The following is a 21,037-nucleotide window of genomic DNA, read 5'->3' as shown; positions in this document are numbered from 1 at the left end:
ATGGGATCACATACTGAACGCACTCTACAGATATGAACTTTGCCGTTGTAATCTTGCTGCGTGTAAGAATTAACGAAGCATGCGTAAACATTCACCCCTGCATTACATGTATTTTGTGCGAAACGTAGGATTTGAAGCCAATAGACAGACCTATAGTTTTTATATAGCCTGACGAGTCATCTAATCTGGTCTCATGATAGACCACCAGGACTGGATTGCTGCGACTTTTACTGAATGTCAAAATTGAACTATGAACTTACTTGCGTTGTTCAAGGAATACGCTAAATATCAGTCCTTGAATTCGGACCCTAGGCCTGTGATGCTTACAAAATGGTAGAAATATTGTAAGTATACGCTACCAACCCATGGCTTTCAATACTTTAAGTAGGGGTGATATATTTGACTGAAGAAACCTGCTAATTATTTTTAACTACAATGTATTTGCGGCCGACGGTTTCCTAGGCCTAGCTGCAACCTTGGTTTATCGACATACGCATACCTCACAATTAGAGTGGTATCTCGCCTGATGTTACCTCGATGATTTAATCCTGAGGTGGATGATCTCGAGATGTGACACTGGACAGAAAGACTGTCCTTCCTGAAGGTATGTTTGTTAACACACTTATAAAATAATACAAAACTGGTAAAATGATGTCCACATCTGTTTTCCCCTAGGGGCTTGAACGGTTCAAATCCGATCAAAGCTCCAGTTTTATCTTTGGATGTATTTTGCAGTCCTTTTGTTCAGTTTATAGAATTTAGCTTCGTACTGTCTATAATGTGTTCAGTATCCAGTATTATTGTCGGCAAATAAATTATGTAGGATGTGACAACAGAATTCTAGTCCGGACTGGAATCGATTCATTTGTAAACAATAGCATAACTTATCGTGCATAATGCATTGCATTTACAAAACACTTATCGTGTCGTCATACCTCGGGGAGAAGAACATGAAAATATATTCGTTTTTCGAATAAAAATGATCGAAATAGCAGCACAAGTTACAAATATCGTCCCAATAATTCTATCCAATCCCGTAGTGGCATACGCGTACCGTAACCCTACAGTCAATTACATAGAGATATCGACAATCAAAGCGTGGCTGTAAACTACGGAGTTTTTCTCTCAAAGTTTACTTGCAATAACGAAGAAGACATGGCTCAATGCTCCTCGTGACATTGATTTGTGTCCTAAATCGCCTTTACCAATAAGGAAAATAACAACATACTAAGTACATTGCTAAGTATTTTAATGCTAAACACGGATACATCACATTTTGTCCGGCCTAAAGAACATGACAATATGCTGAGTATATTTAATTAAGAAATAAAGCACACTCAGCGACGGTATGCCACGTCTGTCCTTCTTTTTAGATTCCTCAGCTGCTAGTCGGATCTCTGGCGGCTTCTCCACATCTATTGAATATTTCTGACCAGTTCACGACACATATGGACCCGCTATCGCTCGTGCATATATGAAGTGAGCTGGTCAAAATTGAGTGGTATCTCGTCGCTGGGAATGATTTATTGCTGTTATATCATAACAGTATATTGAGATTCTGTCATGGAATGTCAAAAACGGATTTTTGCTAAAGCTGAGAGCTCGCGCGTATGCCACTCCAGCCGTGGTATATCGCCAACATATGGTTCTTTTCGCGTCTCGACCAATCCGATCGCTGTATTTTGGCCATCAATATATGGTATGATATAGTATTGATTATATCATAACAGTATATTGATGGCCCAAATACAGCGATCTGATTGGTCAAGACGCGAAAAGAACCGTGGTATATTCGCGATATACACGCGCGAGCTCTTGGCAAGAAAAAAATCCTTTTTTGACGTTCCATTCCAGAATTTCAATATACTGTTATGATATAACAGCAATTAATCACACCAAGCGACGGTATACCACTCGGTTTTGACCAGTTCACTTCATATAGGCACTCGCTATCACTCGTGCATAAGTTGTAAGTCGTGAATTGCTTTGGTCAATATCTCATGGTATACTCGTGGTGTGCATTATTGCTTATAAGTATTTAATGTCAAGCAAGAATACACCACATTGTAACAAATAATGACTTACAATCCTCAGAATAACTAAATAATCGGATTAATGTATCATTTACGTAGTGTCCATATGGAACACATTGTCGTTCCTTAAAATGTTGGCTAGACAACATTTTCAAGATGGTTTTAAAATAGATATCTGGAAGAATCTTCAAGGAAATCTTACAATCTGCACGATCGCTTGTATATTAAAAACAAAACAAATCTCTAAATATGAAATCAACTTTATGCATTAATTTTAAATATTGTATGTATTTTTTGAACACTGTTGGGACTAATTTGGGAAATTACGATCTTTTAATTGTTCAAATATATCAAAAGTGTTAGGTGCCCAACAGCTTAAAGTTGCAATATTACAAATTACCCATAAAAACAAGTGAATTGCAAAAAGAAAAAGTAGATGAGCTTAAAATTTGCTGATTAAACCGACATTACAATATCCTATTCTCCCAAATTAGTACCAATTGTGTCATTGTTACTTTTATTCGTCACAATCCCTCAACTTGAAGCAATTCGCCTGCAATGATTCCAGTTTGTCATGATGTCCTTAAGGTAGAACGCGCCTCGGGGACACATATTCAGACTCTCAAATTTCTACAATTCATTTCTGATCTTCCACTTGTGGGGACTCATTTTAAAGCTCTCTACCATCTTAGTTTTTCGAAAATCTAAATTTTAATCCCCCCTCATAGTGTTAGCAAAGCGATGGTGGCCATTTTGAATTTCAAATATCGCAAAAATTTTTAAAATATCTCAAAAGTTTGGGTAATTTGTTTCGCTAGTTCCTAAGTTTGCACGTTGACCCCAATGTTTATTGTTGATTTGGTAAGAGAATGGTTGAAAGTTTCATTTAGGAAAGTCTGAGCAAAAGTTTAAGTCTTTCACTTTCGAGACGCCTACTACCTTAATACAAATGAAGAAAAGCAGCTTCTTCAAGACGACATCATAGTAATCAATTCATCTATGTTATGTTTTTGAATTATTAAGCTAGTTCGCGCCTCGGAAATGAAATACTTAAAATTTTGCTTAGACTTTCCTTAAGCAAACTTTCAGCCAGTCAGGCATTCTCTTTGAAAGTCAAGAATAAAAACCACGGGTCACCGGGCAAAGTTTAGTATCAGAGAAAAAAAGTAACCAATATTTACCGGTATTTCAAATTCGAAATGGTCGCCATCTCTGTGTTATCTCTATAAATAAAATCTCAAGGGGGGAAAGAGAGAGAGACAGAGACACAGAGAGAGAGGGGCAGGGAGGAAGGGAGGGAGGGAGATACAGAAACAGAGAGAGACAGAGAGAGACATGTAGAGAGAGAGAATACTATTAAGCATCCTGTGTTTATGCCCTTACATGTAACACAGGCCAACAAAGAGATGTGAAATCCCAGCATCCTTTAAGGCCAAAACAATTTCAGCTGACTGGTACACCTCCGTAAATTCATACATAACTTACAACACAAGGATTACAGTGACTCGGCAAGATATTCTGTGATTTCGGGCACCAATATCAAAGAGTCAAGACTGATGCACTTCATAGTTGGCCAGTTTCCAGTTTTTTCTCCTTTAGGCTTGTTTTGAGCCTGAAACAGAGTAATGAAAATTGTGACTATTCTTTCCTGGTGTGAAAATATGCTACGTATACCCAGACGTGACCTGCTGTAACTCTGACGGAAATATCCCTGTTGCTGTAATACATCCACAAGTATTTCCCAAAGTGGCTAATGCGTGGTGACCTGAAAGCGAATTGACCAACTATTCGGTGTTGGCAAGGAGTTTCTGCCAATTTTTGTTGTCACTCTCATGTACATTGCTTGATAATGATATCTACATCAAATACTGCTAAGACGATGATTATGTTTCGTGAATACGAAAGAAAAGGAGTCGAGATTTCCCATGTACTCTCCACTTTATTTTACAAATAATGAAATTTCAACATGTCACAGTTGTCAGACAGTAAATGTATAAAACGGTAGGACAAAGTTAACATCGAATCACATCGGAATGATATGTCAGTATTTATTGAATAACGATACTCCATCGAAGACTATTGTTCTATACGTTGACCTACAGGTAGTACAAAGTTGTCACGGGGTTTGTTTAAAGGAAAAGGTTAATATAATATTTTTACACAAATTGATCAACTAGAAACAACTTTCAAAGGCTAACAAAGAACCGATACTACGTCAATTGTCAATGTAAACAAGCACTCGAATGCGAATACCAGGGATTGAGGACTTTCATACACGATGCGTGTGCTCTCCTGATTTCAGTTTCGAAATAGATTCCCTTGTTTGGAGAAAAGTAACATTACATATTTTTGTAGTAAACAGACACTTTAAAGATATGAGGCTTTATATGTCGTTATATAATGATATCACACCCTTCATTTTTGATACCAGACATTTGTAAAGTTGTCACAATATAATTGGGAACTTTGCATAAAAAGGAAACCGCCCAATCTTACATGTCGTGGCCCATGAACAAAGGAATATACTTAATTTACCAATAACAACCCTGAATGACTATGATCAGGAAATCTGTAATCTATAGTGTGCAGCTCCGTCTGCGGTTCAGTCCAAATCAAAATCAAGTCATATTAAAGCAAAATAACAGTTGTAAATCAGAGACGAGTGCTGTCTTCGGTTGTGTACATTCTGTATTTTTTCTTAACCGAAAGCTACTTTTATTTTTATATAACAGCGAAGCAGTCGACTATTTGTGTGTCGTAACCAATACATTTGCTGTGTCGTAACCGTACATGGCTCCTGCTTTTACAGACAATCTTGTCGAGATATTTAACGGGGCAAATAAAGCAATCAAAAATTCAAAAGTATATTGCAAACACCTAACTTCTTCACCAGCACCCTCTCTGCGGCACCATGTAGCCAGGTCTCATATTTCCGCTACTGCTAAATTCATAAACCCAGTCATATTGTAAACGTCAGATAACTTGTAGCACACGGAATCTTCTTCCCAATATTCAGCGTATTGGGTGGTGAATTGTAATGACAAAAACACCGTCAAGACAGAAAATAAGATGGTGATTGTGATGTTGTTTATTGCCGGCTGAAGGTGTTTGATCATTTTAAAACATGGCCAGTATTCGTTGCCGCTTTGCAGGTATTCGACGTGGGCCATGAAATCTTTCCAAATGTATTCTATGTTGAACCAGCCGACAGCAAAGAATGGAAGGACGAAATACGCAAGAATTTCTACTGAAATCAACGAATTTATCAATGTTGCGCTGGGAATGTGGTTCTTTCCCGAATAGACGGCGTAATTCCAGTACAAATGACAGGACAATTTGAATGCATTGACATTTACTTGGCAAACTATCCAGCCAGATACAAAGTTATTTAATCGGGAAAATTCGACAAAACTTTCCATTATTCTCTGTCGACAGATTGCGTTGTTATCGTAGTGCTTTTTACAGAAACTTGCAACCGATTTGAGATCATTTTCAAGGGCACGGCGTAAAAGCAGTACGATGTACCAAAAAGACGAAAACGTAAAAAAGGCCAACATCTCTGTTAAGAAATAAAAGACACCCCAATAATCAATAGAGGGACAACCTGTGAAAATTTGGGAAAATTCGAAAGCGATATTCAGTGATAAACAGACCAATGCAAAGAGATAATAAACATATCCAGCTAAGGTGGAATTACTGACGTCACTGCGTTTTAAAAGTCCAAGTACATGAATATTGGTCAACGCATAGATAGCCCTGGTACCATCTGGACGACATGCTGTGCAGAACGCCACCAAGCGATAGATTGCCATCGCCGCCACCGGTCCCATGAAGCAAAAGTACGACAATATGTACAAGGTGAAGTGTTCGTTTCCCCATCGCTGGTAAGTCTTGTGAAACAGACTGACGATCGGTAAAGTCGATAAAATACACAACCAAACAGGGCGACACACCCTCTGTAGTCTCGATTGTTTTGATGACCCTGATTATAAAGGTAAAAAATGATAAGAAAATCAGTACATGTAAATCAGGGCACACCAGAATCTTTATACGCTAGCACAGACTCGGAATGTTACGTCCCTAATTCATTTTTCCTGTTTTAGACATTGTTGATGCCGATTTAGGGATTGACACAAAATAACCAGGCGAAATGTCGAAGAAATCGAAGTAGCTTTTTGCGAACGTGACTATTTTCGTGCCATTTTTTTCGATACCGCTAAAGTACAATTCACATACTCAATACTTCTTGATATATATATATATATATATATATATATATATATATATATATATATATATATATATATATATATATATATATATATATATATATATATATATATCGAAGTATATGCATTAAGGGTGATATGGGAAAAGCTGATTTTAAAGAGGAAAATCTCACTGCTAAGAATTAAGCACGCCTAAACATTTACTCGTTCGCCATTGTTTCACATTATGTAAAGAACTTCACATAAACGGGGTCTTTATTTTGGTTGCCACTTCACATATTGACAATATTTTGAATTCACTAAAGGCTTCACAAGCCAGACTTTCTATTATCTAACACTGTCATTTTTGCACACAGTCGTGTGATTTTTAACTTTTTTCTCAAGGAAAACTTTGAAATGTATTTCATTGGTATGAATGATAGCATTGTGAAACTATACCGACTTTTGTGATTGATCTCGGCCATATACGGAAAAATGTGAAAGTTACGCAGGAACATGATTAGTCATTTAATGTGACCCCTCTTAGGTCCAGCCGCTATATGAACGCATGGTGCCAGGAATATTTAGTTGTCCCTGTAACTGAAACACCTTCCTACCTTTGTATTGCGTCAGAGGGCCTACGTCATCGCATACTTCACAGGTGTCAACCTGGTTGCTATTTATATCAACTAATGATGGCGCTGTTTCTGTATGTTTGATGCATCGTCGGTGATTTGCTGCGGCATCGAACGGGAATCCAAGAAAAGCCAAACAGAGTCTCACGAGAAAAGGAGCCTTCCTTGGTATGTCGATGCGATCGTCAATGTCATTTATGCTACCCGGAATCGGCTGATAATGATCCATGATGTGTCATCAGATGTTTACTCAATGTAATTTACAGCTACCTATTAATACAGAAAGGTTAATAGGTTACTCCTAGGGGTTATTCAAATGTAAATGCATTATTCTCTATGGTAAGCACACGGTTACCAAGATAAACATTTTACTTGTTATTTTTGAATAAAGGCATAGAAGACAGACAAGACAGACTCTCACAAAAATAACACAGGACGAAACCCGTGCATAAATCATACGTGCGTAGTAACTCACAATGAAAAACAATTTTGACGTTTTCTGTTTCAAGTTATGAGAGAGAGATACGTTTATAAAGCAAACGTCAAAGCAAATAACTTTTATCATTTATGGTGTGTGTACTTTATGCTTGATTTTATTTACTCAGACAGCCCAATGGCCCAAGTTTCTGGTACCAGGCGGAAATTGCACGCGTGCTAAATAAGCCTTAGAATGCACCTTGGGGTCAAAGTTCAAATGTTTACAATACTCCCGTGGACTCGTTTTACGCCTATGGAGTAAATTAAGTCTTCACCGTCATGGGTTTGTGGAAATGAAAATTTACTTTTCTTTTCAATTTACTGTCTTTACTGTGGAGTCAATACAGGGAATTTGTTGTGAATTTCAGTTATTATAAAGCTAAAAGACAGCCTCCCATCACACGAACCAAAGAAAAAATATTACTATAGGTATTTTCACATAAAACATTAAAAAACCCTTATCGAGTCCAACTTGGGCACAATGGTTAACTTCGTCGCACTGAGTTGTGAGTTACTGGTGAAAATAACTAGGAAAGATGCAAGCTCTGAAAATGCATAGTTATCAAGTTCAAAGTGCATTTTCAACCTTAAGGTAGAACGCGCTTCGGGGACAGAAATTTAAGGGCTTTCAAATTTTATTAATTATGTACTGATCTACCACTTGTAGGGGGCTCATTTAGCTCTTGGCGAAGGAAAACTTTTCAACGGCTTAGTTTTTCAAAAATTTTATTTTATCCCATAGAGTTAACACAGGTATGGCGGCCATTTTGAATTTCAAATATCGGGAAATCTTGGGTAATTTGTCTCTCTATTACCAAATTTTGCACTGTGACCCCTGATTTTTATTCTTGCTTTGGTAAGAGAAAAGTCGAAAGTTTCATTGAGGAAAGTTTGAGCAAAAGTTTAAGTCTTTCATTTTGGAGACGCATACTATGACACGACATAAATGTGGTCTTTAACAAGCTATGTTCGATGTATTACATCTGTAGAGATGAAACTGCAGAATGTACTACTGTTTTACCGTTTTCGAGCAAAAGCTGATGTGTCAAGAAGTTTTGTATGCAGAAGTTCTGCATACAGATGTCTACAGCATTCCGCATAGTTCGAGGAGACTTGTTCAACGCAGCTGATGTAGATCTCGTAAAACATTAAAAAGTACGACACAAGTAACCAAACTACAATCCAACAATGTATCACTGAGTAAGGTAAATACGCGTACAGAGGCGCAACGATTTAAAAATTTCTCACCTCTGCTAGCAGTTCCATGAACTTCAATTCCCTCACGATTTATCTTGGACAGAACGCCTTTTGGTGACCGCTTGTCGCACGACAAACAGTAGTCTTAGTCGTCGTAATTGCAAAATACAAACACGGAAATAACGAGACTGTTTATTTCTTTGTGGTTGACAAACGGATCCTGATCGTGGTTAAAGTTTAAACCACATAAAGCGTCACGGGGAAGTCCCGATTTCACACGAAAGAAATAATTCAGACAGGTAACACCCGATGCCTCGATGCGAATGCTAAAACGTCCCACCTAATCACTTTATAATAAAGGTAACATCAACAATTTATATGATTCTGTGAAAAAAGAATATGTAGGTACGAATAACTAGCAAGAAAACACTAACAGAACAGAAAAGAATAAAACTTTTTTCTAAAAATCAAAAACGCATTGCTGCGGTTTTAATACAGGTGTATATGCACTTGAAAGAAAGCTTCATGTTTCTTGCAGTACTTATAAACATTACCGGAAAGCTCCATTAACTTAGGAATACCCTGCTTCCCTACTTCGTTATCAGAGGATCAATTTCACAGACCTGCCTTTCCTACAATAGCACCAGCTGAATTAGATGAACATAAGAATGGAACATTCACACCTTGGGGGATTAAAAGTTTTCTGTTTGAACCCGAGTTGGTCAGCAAGGACCCGGGTTTCAGGTACCATGCAAGTTAATGCAGTCTTGCCCTAATGACATGGAAATGTGAACCTTGCTCGGCCAGCCAGTTACTGCTGCCGAGGAAAGCCAAGCGACGGGGGCAAGTCAAGTCTTAATCCGAGTCTGTGCAGAACGCTACGGGTAGGAACGCCTAGCCACATTACGATACGTTCTCGCTACGGATGTCTAATAAATTTTATATAGAACGTGACAACAGAATTCTAGTCCGGACTGGAATTGATTCATTTGTAAACAATAGCATAACTTATCGTGCATAATGCATTGCATTTACAAAACACTTATCGTGTCGTCATACCTCGGGGAGAAGAACATGAAAATATACTCCTTTTTTGAACAAAATGATCGAAACATCAGCACAAGTTACAACTATCGTCCCAACGATTCTATCCAATCCCATAGAGGCATACGCGTAGTGTACATCTTCAGTCAATTACATGAGCAAAATCCTTTTTTGACTTTCCATGCCAGAATTTCACTATACTGTTATGATAAAATAGCAATAAATCACACCCAGCGACGGTATACCACTCGGTTTTGACCATGCATTTCACTTTACATATGTACTCGGTTAGTCGCAAGTCGTGTTGTAAGTCGTGAATTGGTCAATATCTCTTGGTATACTATTGGCGTGCTTTATTGCTTATAGTAGTAGTAGTAGTAGTAGTAGTAGTAGTAGTAGTAGTAGTAGTAGTAGTTTTATTTATTAGAGTGACATGCGACACGACTCAACATTTACATTTCAATAATGATACAACATCAACGGTGAGTGGCCACCCAGCCCAATGGGCTTATAAGTCACTATAATATTGCAACTTTAGAATAAGGGTAGCTCGATGAAATAAATTTAACTGATAGTGTAGTACTAATAAAATACAGTAATCATTATTACTGAAATAAATTGTTACGTCTTCTTTGAAATGACTTTGATATATACTTTGCTGTTGCTCTACTATTTGTTTCCATTAAGTATACTAATTTTTCTATGTCGTTATAATAAATAAACTCTCGGTTTGACTCATTTACTAAATCACATAGTTGATCACGAAAATCATTATACAGGCTACAATGAAACATAAAGTGTAGTTCATCTTCTATTTCATTTAACATACAAAGCCAATACGAGCATTGAACTCCCCGCATATGATTATCGAATCCATGTCATCGACTGAATATAATTTACTTAAAATATGAGCAAAAAAACTAGACGCATCTCTACCCCACAGGGAATTCTCCGGAGGTAGATAACATGAGAAGAAAAGGAAAGTATAATCCGAGAACTTGTGCTTAAATTTTAGTGCTTTTCTTGCTGACGTGCACTCATGCCAACAATTTTCCAGTCCTCTCAACAGCTTCTCTGTTTGACCGTAGAAGTAACACTTCAAAGTTCGTAATTATAAAGAATAATACTGTAAAAATTCTTGAACAGCAAGAGAGTATAGTGCAAACGCGTGTTCACACATCCAGAGCGCCCTCTCTATCCTGTTGTAAGTCGTGAATTGGTCAATATCTCTTGGTATACTCGTGGTGTGCTTTATTGCTTATAAGTATTTAAGGTAGTATGCACCTCGAAAGTGAAAGACTTAAACTTTTGCTCTAACTTTCCTCAAGGAATCTTTCAATCATTCTCTTTCAAAATCAAGAATAAAAACAGGGGTCACCATGCAAACTTTGGTACTCAAATTACCAAAGATTTACCGATATTAGAAATTCAAAATGCCCGCCATCCCTGTGTTAACTCTATGGAGAAAAATAAAAATTTTCGAATTTCGAAAAACAAAGCCATGGAAAAGTTTTCTTTCACCAAGAGCTTTAAAATGAACCCCCACATGTGGTATATCAGAAGTGAATTGTAAAAGTTTGAGAGTCCGAATGTCTGTCCCCGAGGTGCGTTCTACCTTAATGTCAAGAATACACCACAGCGTAACAAATAATGACTAACAATCCTCGGAATAACTAAATAAACGGATGAATGTCTCATTTACGTAGTGTCCATATGGATACCTTTGTCGTTCCTTAAAACATGCGCTAGACAACGTTTTCAAGATGGTTTTAAAATAGATATCTGGAAGAATCTTCAAGGAAATCTTACAATCTGCATGATCACTTGTGTATTAAAAACAAAACAAATCTCTAAATATGAAATCAACTTTATGCATTACTTTTAAATATTGTATGTATTTGTTGAACACTGTTGGGACTAATTTGGGAAATTACGATCTTTTAATTGTTCAAATATATCAAAAGTGTTAGGTGCCCAACAGCTTAAAGTTGCAATATTACAAATTACCCATAAAAACAAGTGAATTGCAAAAAGAAAAAGTAGATGAGCTTAAAATTTGCTGATTAAACCGACATTACAATATCCTATTCTCCCAAATTAGTACCAATCGTGTTATTGTTACTTTTATTCGGGACAGATATTCAGCTCAAATTTCCAAAATTCATTTCTGATCTTCCACTTGTGGAGACTCATTTTAAGGCTCTTGGAGAGAGAAAAAAATTACCATCTTAGTTTTTCGAAAATCTAAATTTTAATCCCCTCATAGAGTTAAGACAGGGATGGGTGGCCGACCATGTTGAATTTCAAACATCGCAAAATTGTTGGTAATTGTTTTTCTAGTTTAAAACTTTACACGGTGACCCCTGATTTTCATTGTTGATTTGGTAAGAGAATGGTTGAAAGTTTCATTTAGGAAAGTCTGAGCAAAAGTTTAAGTCTTTCCCTTTCGAGGCGCCTACTACCTTAATACAAATCAACAGCAGCAGCTTCTTGAAGACGACATCATAGTAATCAATTCATCTATGTTTATGTTATTGAAATTAAGTTGGTTTGCGCCTCGGAAATGAAATACTTAAAATTTTGCTCAAACTTTCCTGAAGCAAACTTACAATCATTCTGGCATTCTCTTTGAAAATCAAGAATAAAAATCATAAGTCACCGTGCAAAGTTTAGTATTAGAGAAAGAAAGTAACCAATATTTACCGATATTTCAAATTGAAAATGGCCACTATCTCTGTGTTATCTCTAAGGGGGAAAATAAAATCCCAGGGAGGACAAAATACCCGCAGAACTTAGCCAATGAAAACTTAGCTTACTCGATAAGCGTCAAAATGAACATCCACAGGTGAAAGGCCAAAATAGTATTGCAAAAAAGTTTGAAGAACCGAAAACTGTCCCAGAGGGGCATTCTAAAAAACAGAACGACCCATGCATTTTTGCAGCAAAATACTTCACATTCGCGTCATTATTTTTTTGTAAAATTCAAATTAAGTTTTCCGTGCAGGGCACCTGTTGTTTCTATGGTCACGCTAGGTGTTAACCTTTCAAAACAGACAACTGAAAAGTTTACAAAATTTCAAAAAATACATCGAAAAGCACTTCTTCAAACTTTCACAGTTTTGCATTTTGACACCATTCTGAAACTTTGAAGTACTGATGGATCACGTATGACTAGAAAACCGCCAGATTGACGTTCTTGTGTTAGAGGTCATAAACGGCAAGCGAGGGTATTTGGTTGCGGATATAAGACCTCTGGGGTGTAAACTAGCATATTTGGCGGGAAATAAACCGAGCGAAGCCAGACAGTCGGCTCCCTGAAAGCTGAACTAACTGCCCCGACGTCAAAACGTGCGAAAAAAGGAACGGTATTTTACATTCAATCGTCTGCTAAATAGCAGATACATATGAAACCTGTATGACTTCAAGTTAGGCCAGGAAGAAAAAATAAATTGTTCATCGGAATCGCCGCTTCTACTTTGGCATATTTGGAATTTTTTTTTTTTTTTGATCGCGGCAAATTCTTACTTACAAATATGTTTAGTACTGCCACTGGTGGCGCCCTACACTTTGTCGGGTTTTCGCGGGCACGGGATTTTTAATGAGACGTAATTCCTACGTGTTTGTACGGACTTAGTTGACCGCCAACACGTTGTTGTGACGTCTGAATTTGGCGAATCATGACGCAAAGTGGGTCGATTTGGTTAGGTTAGTACATGTCACATCATGAGTATTAATTTGATCGCCAACATTCGACGTGATGGCCAACAGTTAGTTCTAAAGACGCTATTCAGTGTTTGTCCTGATATTACGTTCGGCGATTTGTTCAACAAGATCGTGACAGCAGATGGACGGTGCATCCGATTGAATGAAAATTGCATCGAAAGTATAAAAAATTACGGCAATGACAAAACACATGGTTGCGTCGATGTTAAAGTACGATCTGAATGATGACTATATAACTTCACTCCGATCACAGTACAGTGTTGTTAGACCATTGTGTAAACTGTGTAGAGACAGTGGTAAAGAGGCCAAAACATGGGGCCAAAGTAAAATGAAAAAACTCAGATGCTAGGTCCCACCAGGACAATATTAAAGGACAATACTGAATTGTTGGATTTCAGTGATTTGCTGTACATTTCAGTTTTATTCTGAGAGAATGTTGAAATACTCAGAATATGTTGTGCAAACACTAACTGTGAATGTAATATGGCCTATGTTATTGTTGGGAAACATAGTCTTGAATTCAGTTACCAGTATCAGTGTTTCTTGTCTGAGATATTTCTGGTAAAAAGGTAAACAATTATCTTGCCTTGTCTGCATCTGTGCAAAAATGCCAGAGAACCGCGTTTACCTTCGGCCTAAAAAAAAATAAAAAAAAATTTTCGCTCGCCGCTCCTGGAACTTGGTCCAAAAAATCCGATGAACAAGGTTTTTTTTTCTCTGGCCTTATATAGGGACTCGCAAAGCAAAAGTTCGTTTACTCAAAATTTGTCACCCACGTCAATCTGATATATCGATAGCTTGTTTACTTCTTCACCCTTAAACCGGAAGTGATATGCTTCACATTTTCTACGATGTCACGTTGAAAGTCCGAAACGCAGAACAAACGGAGTCTTCTCCCCAATAGTCGGCGTACTGGTCGGTGAATTGCAATGATAGAAAAACTGTCAAAACAGAAAACACGAGGGTAATTATGACGTTGTTTACAGCCGGCTGAAGGTGTTTTATCATTTTAAAACATGGCCAGTACTCGTTTTCGCTTTGCAGGTATTCGACGTGGGCCATGAAATCTCTCCAAATGTATTCCACATTAAACCAACCGACCGCGAAGAACGGTAAAATGAAATTGTTAAGGATTGTCAGTGAAATTTGCCAATTTATCAACGTTGCGCTGGCAAGGTTACTTTGCTTTGAATAAATTTCATAATTCCAAAATAAATGACAGGATAGTTTAAATGCGTTGATATTCACTAGTAAAGCTATCCAACCCGACGTGAAACTATTGAGGCGGGAAAATTCAACAAAAGTTTCCATAATTCTCTGTCGACATAGGCCGTTGTTGTCGTGAGTTTCTTCCAGGAAAAGTGCCACTCTTTTCACGTCGGCTTGCACGGCACGGCGCATGAGCAGTATGACGTACCAGAACGACGATGACGTAAAGAATGCTAACGATTCTGCCGTAAAATATAACAGACCCCAAATATCTACAGACGGGCAGTAGGTGAAAATATGATAAAGCTCAAACGAAATATATAGAAATAAACAGACTAGAGCTGAAAGATGGTAAAGATATCCAGCTATGTTTGAATTACTGAAGTCACTACGTTTTAAAAGTCCAAGTACGTGACTATTGGTCAAGGCATAGATAGCCCTGGTACCATCTGGCGGGCACGATGTGAAGAACGCCACCAAGCGGTATAACGCTATCGCTGCGACTGGTCCCATAAAGCAACAGAATGACATGATGTGCAAAGAGTAGTGTTTATCTCCCCATCGCTTGTAAATCTTATGGAGCAGAGAAACTGTCGATACTATGGCTAGGAAACCTAACCAAATGACGTAACCCATCCTCTGTCGTTTCCAAGGCCAGGGTGTACCTGAAAATGGAAACGTAAGGTTATCTTCACAATAAAATGATGGTATCGATATTAATTCAGCTCTAGGACCGCATACAGACATATGGCGTTCTTACTTTAATCTTAGTTTTGATGATGATGATGATGATGATGATGATGATGATGATGATGATGATGATGACGACGACGACGATGGTAATGATGACTGGTTGCAGTACAGCAGAGGTAGCAGATGCAAAAGTCTTTGTTGTAATAAGATTTGAAAATGGCCACTCGTCATTTTCCTGTGCCCTGGCATGTAGTAGAGAAACACTCGTTTTATGAGAGTTTCTGCTGATTTTTTTTGTATAAGATCGTATGTTTATCCTCGTATTTTAGCAATCTCTGGGCCCGTCCTCGATAACTAACATTATTCGTAGAAACGTTTTACCAAAGAACGCTCTGTGTGGAGGTACACAAGAAGCATTCGGAACTTCTGAATGGTACAAAACCTTTAATGATTTGGCTTGATTTTCCAGCATAAGTTAGGAGTAGACAATTGGTTTGTCGGAGGAGGAGAGGTAACAATTAAGATGGAAAGTTTCTGCAATCGATGGTTTCATATTCTTTAGAAATGGACAGAGCAAACATACTTTCACACCATATTTGCCGCTTAGTAGCCGTACAAATACTAGGGAAACATGTATATTATTCAAATAGCCAGTAGTTTTTTTTCATATAGATTTGTTTTTATGTCTACAGCAAGTTTTATTCTACATCTAATAGTAAGTTTCTTAACAAAAGCATCTCAACGTGCAAAAGGAAGTGTTGAATTCTTGACTTGGTCAGAATTCACCATTCAGCAATAACAATACAGTTTATACGTGTAGAGGCTGTGTTGCTGAATACTGACAGTATGTATCTCAATATTTTTTGGGGAGTAGAACAATGTACGTGAAATTATAAAAACAAAACTTATCTAGCGAAAATCATCAACAGTTACAGCTATTAGCCCTCTAGATGACTAAGTCAAATGTGTTTTGTCAATATTTGATTATTTAAAAATTCTAATCTTTTACACTTTTGTACCCTCTCGCAAGATCTGTGCCCATCTCATGGAGGTGTCACAACCGAAATATCTCTTTACGCAATCGAAAAAATCCTCTGAGACTAGGAAGAAATTATGACTTTTAGATTTTCAAAATATTCCAGTAGAGAATACATTCACTTCAAGAGAAGTGTTTACCTTTGTACATCGGCAGTGGTCTCAAACTATCACACACAGCACAGCTTGTTCCCCCTGAGGAAGTACAGTCACCGATTGATGGCGCCACTTCTATGTGCTTGATACATCGACGATGTTTCCCAGAGTCCAAAGGGAATCCGAGAAAAGCCAAACTGAACCTCGTTATGAGAGGTGCGTTCCTCGGTTGTTCGCTGTCGTATATACCAGGGATCGCTTGATAATCCATTGTGCGTTCGAACGTTGCTTTGTCACTGGTAAGTTTACTCAGGCTGTGGAAAATGGGTCGGAATGAATGATTAGGAATAAGGTTCCAGAGAATGGATCCATTTCGCATTTAAACATTTAATAATTTCTATGATTAACAATATCTTTGACAAATTTCATCAAAATACTGCCACAAACTGTTGACATATAATTCTTCATGAGCGGCGGGGGGGGGGGGGGGGGGGAGGGCGCCAGACCACTTATAATAGAGAATCACCCAACCGAGCCCACAGGCGTTTTTGGACCGGGTAGTTTGTAAAGTGTAGTTTATGCTGTGAGTTCATGCTACGTTCCGACGTACTGATACGTAGCCTTACCACAAGGTGCGAAACAGACTTGTCTGGCCTGCAAATAAAACTGCCCGTTGTAGTCGAAAAATAAACAAAAATCCTGCAGTCAGTTACCTCGTTCAATGCGTTCAATGTGAATCAGAGTTCACACTGGAAGTTATATGTCAATTATACAAATGCAAGGTACACGTAGGCTGTGTTGGCAAGCTGAATACTGGACAGCTCAACATGCTGTAAGGAGTAGAACAAGAACGCTGTTGTATAAACTGAACAAAATCATTGTCAAAATACAACTACTGCCCTGCTACTACCTACGTGTAGTGTCACTGTCACTGCATGTACAGTCAGTGACAGTGGTAGCTCTGATTCTGATGTAGTTTAAGAAAAGTTTGGATCATACGGACACTGAATTGACATTGAAACATACATGTACTTGTACACAAGATCAGGCCAGAGAGCAACACATGGAAGACTAGAAGACTTAACAGTTACCAAGGATTTTTTAATTATGACATATAAGAATAATCAAAAATTAGAGAAAAAGGATGGGGTCACCATGCTTGATCGTATACAAATGCACGATGGAAAGTCACAGTTTTTTCTCAATCAGTACACAAAACCATTCATTTCAAGTTCATGCAGAGAATGGAATTTTCACATCTCATTGTACAATAACACAAAAGTAAAACTTTGAACAGTAAAGACTCTAATTTAAATAAAAAAATGTGTGACTAAATGGAATAATTTATTTTTTACGAAATTTGCCATTATTACACCCAAAATACCTGAGATTGACACATTTATTTGACGGAATATTTTAACCTTCCAGTAATGTCAATTTTGTAAAACATTTATAAGTAGCATCTAGGTTGTATGTCTTGTACTTTTTGAAAAAAAAAATTTCTTCGGTAGGTCACAGTGCTCAGTTTTTCACAATTTGGTAAAATGTAGCCAGGAATTCAAAATTTGTATACTCTCTCATGATTGTCATTTTGTGTGCTTTTCAGCAGGTGCAATTGACATGGCCAGAGTTGGATTAACTCAAGTCAGCTCAGACTGATAAATCCAAAAAGTCCGCTGATGCATTTAAAAATGAATCAATTTAAGTCCTTGCCCTAGGTATATGGCTCTACAACCTGCTGATAAGAGGTAGTGTCGAACATCTGCGTGCAGAACTACGCAATACATATCTATTTTTACTCTGCGTGCATTCCTAATAAATATGCGGCTATAAGAAAATTTTGGGGAGGGGACTTGAATATTTTTTATCATATAGAAGGGGGACTTGAAAATTTTTTGGGGTATTGAGGGGGGGGTTAAAAATATGATTTTAATCACGATTCCTCCAGCCCCCTCACCATTTTCTTTGAACGCAGCCTAAGTGGTCTGCTAGTTCTATATTGAAAAATATTATTTATAGTTTTCACATAGTCTGCGGATAGAGGATCAACATTTTCAATTAAATCCAAAAATCACATGTCTTGTACTAACATGTACTTTTTACATCCTAATTCAAGCAAAGTACATTACATAAATAATCAAACATATATAAAAGTAAAGATATAGCTATGTTTTGTCGGGGAAGATTGTTAATAATTTGCCAATTAGACTCCCATGTATCATGATTTGACATGTACGGCATGGACGAAGCACTATAGTAGCCACATCTTGTCTTCTAATAGTTTGCAAAACTAGGTTACGCTCCCCCTGCATGCGTGAAATTTCATGACCCTTCAAAAATGCTTTTGTAAAAATTTGTGACCCACACAAAAAACCCACTGGCCTTTCCCCCCGTAATTTCTGTCCAGTCATGATTTAACACATCCTGTATTTGTACAGTCAATATTGTTATTGTTAAAAATTGAATGCACGTCCGGACAATAATTCATTTGTCAGCTATAACGATAGTCATTACACATGTATGGGCATTGCTGACAAGCAGAATACTTGGCATACTGATACACCATAGGGAATTGGACAGGAAACAGTATTTGATACACAGAACAAGAAAACTAACAGTATGACCAAAAGTTAAAACAAATGTCCCTTTAATATATATGCTTGTAATATGCAAAAGTCAGCAGTTCTATGAAGATTATACTCACATTTCAAACTTTTGAGTTTGGAGCGAGAGGGAGGGGAGGGTCATATTTTAGAAAGGCGCATCAGGGGAAGGGTCACGTTTTACATGATGGAGTGGACCCCCCTCATAATAAATGAATGCTCCCTTATTGACCGTTCTGTCAATAATGTCAGCATACCTGTAAGAAGCTAATGTTCAGTCCACCCCTCACCGACGTCGTGCACGAGTAACATGCTAATTTTGAATGTATTAAAACCAAAATGCAATCAGATATGTAACCAACACTTCCGCACAGGGTTGTGAAAATGGCCTGAATTCTCTGAATTCGCATAATATCTTATTGTTCCAGGCTTATGAAGTTGCTTGGCCAGGGGTATAAAACAAGGTCGGTTTGATACTTGACCTATCGACCTGCTCCAACAGGGTAAAAATTTGGGAAATAAAGAAGAAAACTCGTAATGTGAGTTACTTGAAGGTCTGTGCACTGTTGTGGTGCTCGTAGTCGGTCCATTCCTATTATAACATTTGAGAGAGACTACCGAGGCAGTACTGTGACCGCGCATCAAGCTACTGTGTAATTCTACAGCTGTAACTATATTGACTACATTTCTAAGGGTCTGTACTATAAGTGCGTGACTTTGGCATAAATACTGATCATCATTCAGGATTCCAGTGCAGCTGGATACTTTTGCAAGTATATTATAATTACATAAATAGTAAATTTTTATTAACATTATTCATAATCATAAATTTATCAATAACAAGTTTTTACCCTTTCGTTAGGACTAATAATGCTTAATGGCCCAGTATTCTACATAGTATCTTTGATAAGCAGTACATTTGATAAGCTTAATTAAAGGGGGTGGAAGTCGAGTCACATAGTTTAACGTTTGCCATTTTTTGTTTCCTCAAAATGTTACTTGATTAATTTTGAGTCTACATGTATAAGGCTGTGCTTGGATGAAAGATGCTTGTACTCACCCCGAGAGTGGATTTAGCTCGTCCAAGCTTGGTAATTTCTTGTAAATTCTGGTGAACAAGGTCTGCTCAATTTCAGCACGACAAATGTGATTATTAACACGGAAGTTCGGAGAACTAAAGATTAGTTCCTTTATTTCCTTATTTGCACAGAACGCTGGCGGGAAAAGGGAACAGTCCAACTGAAATTTATCAACGTTGCGCAAGCATGGTGCTAGACTTGGTTCAAGTCGGTGAATTTAAAAAAAAATAAAATCATTTGCCAAAGTTTTTCTTGAGTCTCTTCAATTTCATACAAATCTAACCGAAATTGGCAGCCCAGGTCAGATTTTCCTAGCTATCGGACGCGTTACGTTTGAGTCTGCGCAGTAGCGGGGTAGTGAGTAAGTGTCCGCAGGACGCTTCCGGGTGAAACTCTTCGGTATCGTTTGCCCACTCACATATGAAAACAGAACACAAATCATCGCGTCCACATCACTCACACGTTTTGAAATCACTGACCTGAACCAAGTCTAGCTAGATGACCCTACTGTGAATAAACGACCTAATTCAAAAATAAATGACAGGATAACGTAAATCCATTTAAACTCACAAGCAAAACTATTCAACCCAAAGTGAAACTATTGAGGAAAATTCAATGAAAGTTTGCATAATTCTCTGTCGATATAGTGCGTTGTTTATGTAAGTTTCTTTCAGGAAACGTGCCATTTTTTCATGTCAACTTCTACGGCACATATAGCAGTACAACGTACCAGAACGACGAGGACGTAAAGAATGCTATTAAACGATTCCGTCGTAAAATATAACAGAACCCCAAATATCCAGAGACGGACAGTAGGTGAAAATATGATACAGCTCAAACGAAATACATAAAAATATAATAAAGAAATTAACAGACTAGAGCTGAGAGATGGTAAAGATATCCAGCTGGGTGTGAATTACTGACGTCAATAAGTTTTAAACTGCACATATCGCGCTACTCACACGCAAAAATCCTGTGAAAAAATGATGAACTACTACATTTTCA

General features: G+C 37.7%; 2 protein-coding genes across 3 annotated transcripts; both read right to left on the bottom strand.

Moving 5' to 3' along the window:
• Positions 1 to 3,961: 3,961 nt before the first annotated feature.
• On the bottom strand, positions 3,962 to 8,759 carry LOC139119912 (uncharacterized). 2 transcript variants are annotated; one of them, XM_070683872.1, is made up of 3 exons: positions 8,602 to 8,759; positions 6,859 to 7,146; positions 3,962 to 6,015 (listed from the first exon to the last, which is right to left on the bottom strand). In XM_070683872.1, exons 2-3 carry the CDS (start codon positions 7,103 to 7,105, stop codon positions 4,958 to 4,960), a joined length of 1,305 nt encoding a protein of 434 aa, XP_070539973.1. In that variant the 5' UTR covers positions 7,106 to 7,146; positions 8,602 to 8,759; the 3' UTR covers positions 3,962 to 4,957. The 2 variants fall into 2 exon arrangements, with proteins under 2 accessions (XP_070539973.1, XP_070539974.1); XM_070683873.1 differs by having other exon boundaries at positions 6,859 to 7,142.
• A 5,281-nt stretch (positions 8,760 to 14,040) lies between these two features.
• On the bottom strand, positions 14,041 to 20,099 carry LOC139119911 (uncharacterized). The gene is made up of 3 exons (XM_070683871.1): positions 20,014 to 20,099; positions 16,396 to 16,658; positions 14,041 to 15,191 (listed from the first exon to the last, which is right to left on the bottom strand). The coding sequence occupies exons 2-3, from the start codon at positions 16,619 to 16,621 to the stop codon at positions 14,164 to 14,166; spliced, it is 1,254 nt and encodes a 417-aa protein (XP_070539972.1). The 5' UTR covers positions 16,622 to 16,658; positions 20,014 to 20,099; the 3' UTR covers positions 14,041 to 14,163.
• Between the last annotated feature and the right edge of the window lie 938 nt (positions 20,100 to 21,037).

Source organism: Ptychodera flava, chromosome 20, assembly GCF_041260155.1.
Source record: "Ptychodera flava strain L36383 chromosome 20, AS_Pfla_20210202, whole genome shotgun sequence".
NCBI classification, from domain to species: Eukaryota; Metazoa; Hemichordata; class Enteropneusta; family Ptychoderidae; genus Ptychodera; species Ptychodera flava.
Note: the sequence above shows the minus strand (reverse complement) of the source record. Positions and strands in the feature narration are given on the sequence as shown.

Coding starts and splice junctions, on each gene's coding strand:
- LOC139119912 (XM_070683872.1), bottom strand. CDS start 7,105: ATGGATCATTATCAGCCGATTCCGGGTAGCATAAATGACATTGACGAT. Junction 6,016..6,858: donor CCCTCTGACGCAATACAAAG/GTAGGAAGGTGT, acceptor CTTTATAATCAG/GGTCATCAAAACAATCGAGA.
- LOC139119911 (XM_070683871.1), bottom strand. CDS start 16,621: ATGGATTATCAAGCGATCCCTGGTATATACGACAGCGAACAACCGAGG. Junction 15,192..16,395: donor ACCACTGCCGATGTACAAAG/GTAAACACTTCT, acceptor TTCCATTTTCAG/GTACACCCTGGCCTTGGAAA.